At 38.8% G+C, this 6,223-nt stretch overlaps 1 protein-coding gene across 1 annotated transcript; it reads left to right on the plus strand.

Annotated features, from left to right (window-relative positions):
* The first annotated feature begins 1,152 nt into the window (after positions 1–1,152).
* On the plus strand, positions 1,153–4,625 carry LOC139714001 (mitochondrial inner membrane protease subunit 2-like). The gene is made up of 5 exons (XM_071625726.1): positions 1,153–1,282; positions 2,180–2,283; positions 3,056–3,121; positions 3,450–3,552; positions 4,346–4,625. Exons 1-5 carry the CDS (start codon positions 1,160–1,162, stop codon positions 4,553–4,555), a joined length of 606 nt encoding a protein of 201 aa, XP_071481827.1. The 5' UTR covers positions 1,153–1,159; the 3' UTR covers positions 4,556–4,625.
* Positions 4,626–6,223: the final 1,598 nt, after the last annotated feature.

Raw genomic sequence — 6,223 nt, forward strand, 5'->3', positions numbered from 1 at the left:
TGCAATGGACAAAACTGCATAGTTGAAGGGATGTGTATCACGTGAGTACTGTTATTGTAAGCAATTACATGCACGCCTATGGTATATCAACCACTTAAAACTTCCAAAAGCATCGTGTCAATTATTCGATAGTTATGCTTCTTTAAAGAGGTTTGCCAGCCTGCAGTAGGCTTCTTTTTTTTTTGGGGGGGGGGGATGTTTAATAGGCAATTTACTCACATCTGATAATTCAATGTTACATTCTGCTCACACTGGAAAATGCAAATGGAGATTCTCCATGCGGTGGCAACGTCATATCTGAAAAAATAAAAGTTAATCATTGCAGTTGAAGTTACATAGGGTTTGTGTTGCACGTGAGATGTGGCTTTGTATGTTAGAGTACCATATGTGAGCGTCAGAGATGCCAAGTTAAAAAAACTTTTATGAGTGAGATTTTTATGACTCGGCGTCTCGGCGCTCGTGCGCATGCGCACGCGAACGAGGAGGGTGTCCCCCTCCCATGGTAGGGAGCTTTTTTTAATTATTAGCTCTTAATGATGCGATCTAGGTACTTCAGTGACTATTTTTTACTATATTTTGAAAGGCAAAAGGGAAATATACCTTCAATTGCAACTATCACTCTAATCCTTTGAGCTATGCTCCTTAATTTTGGCCCAAATTGCAGACTTCACCAGATGCGTGAGAAAAATGGGTGCCATGCGTGAGATCGTGAGACAGACCCTAAATGCTTGAGTCTCATGCAGAATGCGTGAGACTTGGTAGCTCTTGAGCGTCAGTGTGTGTTAGCTAGGGGTAGCATAGAAATTTGTGTATGTTGTCAAGTATGGATGTAATGCAGCATCAGTATGAAGGCCCATGTTCAAAGGGGGGGGGGGGGACGGAGGGGGAGGGGATACAGCTTAAACCATGTACAATGTAAATCTACAGTACCGGTACTGAGTACCCGGTACATGTAGTACCAGTAAATGTACTCGGTCTCAATGGGTCATGCATCCTTATTGACTTATTACGGATACCGTAGAATGTTGCAACTGAAATTAGCAGCAGCAAATTGATATCTTCAGCAAAGAGAGTACGATCATCTACGAGCATGTGAAGCTGAGGCTAGCGCTAGCTCTGCATGAGCGATTCTCTTTAGATCTTCGGGTCATATCGAAACATGAGCGCTGGTCGAAAAGCCTTTAAAATATTCACCGGTGGATTTGCATTCGGTGTTGTTGGGTCTCTCACATTCTTTGATAATGTAGGATATTTTGCAACAGTCTCAGGCAAGTCAATGCAGGTACGTACAAATTGGACATCTAACTATTTACTCACTCAACATCAACATTCTATACTCTAGGGTTATGCCTTGAGCGGGCTCCTCCTCCTTTGCTACGCCAGTACGCTAGGCCGTCCGCCTCCCCGGCTGACCGCTCAGTGACTGGCGGTGGCGGGGTTAGACGCTAATCCGCTACACACTAATCCTAATTTTAGTAATGTAACTTAAGTCTTACGTTTGCGTGCGTGGTCTACGATATGGTGAAGAGCTGAAAAAAAAAAAAAGTTGCCAGTTGTGTTCATTCGGTGTAACAACTCTGTGAGACTGTATGCAGTGGTTCTTCGACTAACGTTAGAATTAAGAAAATAGAAAGTTTGTGGAAGTTTTAGAAATCCTCCTTTGCCACTTTTAGTCTTTATGCCCATATAGATACGCAATTTACACACTAAACGTTCGTTATAACTAAATTTACAACTTACAAGAAAAGCTGAGCTTTACTAGGTTCTAACCTATTACGTGCCGTTAGAAATAAAGTTCAGACCAATCTAGCATCTACAGGCCCAATAATTAGAAAGCCTACGTCTAGAAAATCAATGAGTACGAAACGGGTTTTTAAAAAACTTTCTCCTTTCTAAATTCTAGCCATCTAGGGCCTATAAGTATAACGTACTTCGATAAAAGCTAAAGCCCTGCCTAATTTTTTTTTTTTCTTAAGTCTAGCTACAAACCAAGTGTTATTGTTAACAAAATGAAGATGTGACTATTTTGTGAGACAATTGAAAGTTAAATTATTTTACCTTATATTCATCATCCTTTGATTGAAAATTGTTGTTTTACAAATGTTTATGCACTGTCTTCTATTAATCACAGCTACCTGTGTTTCTTGAGTGTTATGTTTTCTTTTCTTTTAAACTGCAGCCAATCTTCAATCCGGAATTTTCCAGGCAGAGAGACATCCTGTTTTTGAGTCGATGGGCTGTGAGAGATTACGACATCCATCGTGGAGATGTTGTTTCTGTTATGTAAGTCTAGTACGCTATCAACAGTCAGAGATCTACATTGTATCTTATACGACATTCAGAATTAGATAAATGTCATGTTGTTGAATTCTTGCGTCTACTTTTTTTTTATTGCAAGTGATTGACAAAGTGCCCTTTAATTTAAATTAAGCACCCGTTATTCAGTGTTTTAGTGGTAACTAAGATAAAAATTCATGGGCATATATACCGTATTCAAGCTGAACTGGGAGCCAGCAACAATCACCTGATATCTTGACAGGAGTCTTATCCACCATACTACTACCATGCAAGATAACAATGATCAGATAATAATGTGATTGTTAATAACATTTATTATCATTATTTTATCATCATCGTTATTGATATCATTATTTTATCGTCAGAACTGTTATCATTCTTATTAATAAATTATCATTATAATCATAATTTCATTCTACATTATGGTACATGCCAAGAATTTGTTGATTACTTTTAGCTTACCTGTTGTACAGCAAAGGGCTTTTGTCTGTTTTGGGTTTTTTTTTTTTTTTTCTTTTTAGATTGTACATTTTGTAGATGAAATCCTAGCATGAATTTACTTCACGTGGTCATGCTTTGTCCTATCATTCTTCAGTGATTTTTATTTGAATAGATGATCGTTTCCATTGTCACAAAAGTTATTCCTCTCTGGACTGATGTTTCCATCAGTGCCTTGCATCATATTCTACCCTAGGGTGCACACTAGACAACCTTTGATTTGAAATTGTAAAACATCTTTTTGTGTTTTACTTTACAGATCACCGCACCATCCTAGGGAAGTGCTTATCAAAAGAGTGATTGCATTAGAGGGAGACACAATAAGGTAATCTTATTCATATTTCAGTGTTTTTTTATTGGTTTTTTGCTCTTTCATGTTTTACAATAAATATGTAGCTCTGAATGATTATGAAAATTAATATTTCTACAATTCCTATCACTTTGTGCTGTGATGTCATTCTCGTACAGATATTCTCATGTTTGTATGCTTTTGTATAGTACTTTAAATTTGCATTCATAGGAAGTAGATAAGTCAATTTAGATATTTAAAAATGGATAAACCTAGAAAGCATGTCTACAAGTTTTATCAGCTTTACCACTTTCTGTATATTTTTCTGTTGTCTTTCCAATATTTTATACTGTCTCTGTTACAGGACACTCGGATATAAGAACCGGTTTGTGGTCATTCCTGAAGGTCACTGTTGGTTAGAGGGTGACCACCATGGAGTTAGTTTGGATAGCAACTACTTTGGACCAGTGAGTAAAGTGTGCAATGTGCAGGCAATGTGCCCACTTCACATAAAGATGCCTTAGTTGCCACGTTTTGTGTACTCATGCAAAGACAGTGTAGAGATTAGTTGAGGGATAGATAGTGCATACATGTAGCATGAAACTCGTGATTGTGTGACTGGCAATGTTCATGACCCCTATGTTGTACATTCATGCTTTTCCCATTAATCCAATAACAGAATTCCCAGAAACCATATTTTTGTGGTTCCTGAGTCATTGACTCATATATTTTTAATTTGATTTTTCCTATTCATTGCTAGTGTTTCATTAATAGAATGTAGAGTTAGAATTCTCCTTCATATGATGTCTTTGTCATTCATAATGTTCACTTTGGTAGCAGAATTTACAAAAGCCTCTAACTTGCTAGACTAAACTGATTCTTGATTTGGCAATGTTTTAACATATTTAAGAAGATGTGTTTAGAAGAGTTAAAGTTCCTGGTTTCATTTCAATTTGGCAGCTTTTGTACAATTTCTTCCTGATTTTTCTTTTTGCCTATTTTATGGCTGTGACAAATTACTGTTAATCCCTTTCCAATTTAAGAAATGCAGTACGAAATTTAGAGCTAGCAATTTAACAAACTGATGATGTCGTTGAGGTTGCATCATAGAAGTATTTCTGTCAGCTGTTTCATGTAAGTGAGTTCTTCTTCCCAGTAGAATAGACGTCCATGGAAAAGTTTTTCTCTCTTACACTCATACACTGCACAGTTTGTATGTTAGTGTTTATCATTGCTTTTGTCCTGTTCACTGGATGACAGATTGCTCTGGGTCTAGTCCATGCAAAGGCCAGCCACATCGTTTGGCCTCCACAACGATATCAGAAGGTGAAGAGCTGTCAGCTTGATGACCGCAAGCCACTGGCCGGAGTCCATCTCTCGGAGGCCATGGCGGAACTTTACTTCGGCAGTGACGAATCCCTTGATAGCCAGTTTGAGGGTGGCATTGAACTGTTTGAAGACGACAGGTAGCACAGGCTTTCTGTGTACGCCGTCAGCAGTGTGCAAGAAAAGTGAATTGACTCTGCTTCTCCTGTGCAATACGTGTACGTGGGACTACACATCCAGTTACCTCATGCACTACCATGTGAGGTAGCTTGAGCAAACTTTTTTGCTATATAGTACAGTATATGAGTGAAGTAAGAGCTTCTGTAGAAAACACAATACAGTTTAACTCGCATGAGTCGATCTTCTCGGGACTGAGCAAAACACATCGACTTAGGCGATTTTCGACTTGTGCGTAAGTCGAAAAAAAATCGACTTAACAACAGTTACACCACACACATACATTATGTATAAATGTACATTTATGTTGTCTACTCTGGAGCGGAGAGCTGGAGAGGTGTGCCGCAGCACGGGTCGCCCGGCACTGCCGCGGCTAACTTTGCATGGACAGTGCATTAGTATTGGCACAGGTCCGATGACTTTACACCCTTGTTAAACCTTGGGGAAGTGAATATGAACGATATTTGAGCAGCGATTGATTCCAGTTTACCATACCGTGGCTTGAAATGCGTGTAGAGGTGTAATTCTGATTTACCCGTGCCCGTAACTTTCCCCCTACTTTCCGCTTTGAAAACTCAGCTCAGCTTCATCCATCCGCTGCACAGCGCAGACTACAAACATACACAGACTATACACAGCCCAGTCGCTGTACGCACAACTATACACAGCCCAGTCGCTGTACGTATCGTGACAGGGCTGTACCAGCGACTAGGCTGTGACACGAAGAGAGTTCAACAATCGCATGCGATCGCTTTGAATTTTGATACTTTAGATCATTTTTTTGTCACCTGTCTGGTCGGGCTAGGTCTTATGTAAACAAAAACTGGCGTCTCGTGATTTTGACAGTTATTTATTGCACAATAAAATCTTATTCGACTTAGGCACAGTGAATTTAATGTTTTTTCCGTGAAAGTGTTCTTAGAATTTCATCGACTTAGGCGAGTATTCGACTTACAAAATTCGACTTGTTAGTGAATTAATACACGTAAGTCAATGGGGAAAAATCGGGACTTTTTAAAATCGACTTGCGCAATTATTCGACATATGCAATGTCGACTTATTAGGCGAGTTTAACTGTACTCAAACATGAAGAGTTTGTTTGATGTCCAATACAAAATCAGATTTGTCGTATGCAGCACAAAATAGCCACAAATAATCTATTACAGCTGAGCTTTGCTAGGTCATGAATGCCGTCCTTGCTTTAGGCTGTTGTGTTAGTTGAGATGGACTCTTGTGAATGGTGTAATCTAACATGTAGAGGTGAAAAGTTTAGTGTAAAAATTGGACATGGATTTGAAGAGAAAGTGAGAAGTTAAAGCATTGAATGCAGGTCCAGAGAAATTTTTTGAGTACTCGGTTATTACCTGTTTAGAGAAGAAATTACCTTTCTGAATGTATAACATATTTTATCCATCTCTGCTTTGAATTGTTAAAACAGACTAGTGAAAGATATCTCATACAGAGTGAGCCAGAGTATTGACAGTGCTTATACTGTGTTATACTGGAGGTTACACCTCGAGATTCTGAACTTTTCATGTAAAAGTTGCGTAGAGTAAATATATGTATACTTTAGCCAATTCAGTCAGCGCTGGGCCAAATATGTCTTGAATGTCAGCACACACTTCATCAAGAGAC

Source organism: Diadema antillarum, unplaced genomic scaffold (assembly GCF_040938485.1).
Source record: "Diadema antillarum isolate AM-2024a unplaced genomic scaffold, OU_Dant_1.0 seq00002126_RagTag, whole genome shotgun sequence".
NCBI classification, from domain to species: Eukaryota; Metazoa; Echinodermata; class Echinoidea; order Diadematoida; family Diadematidae; genus Diadema; species Diadema antillarum.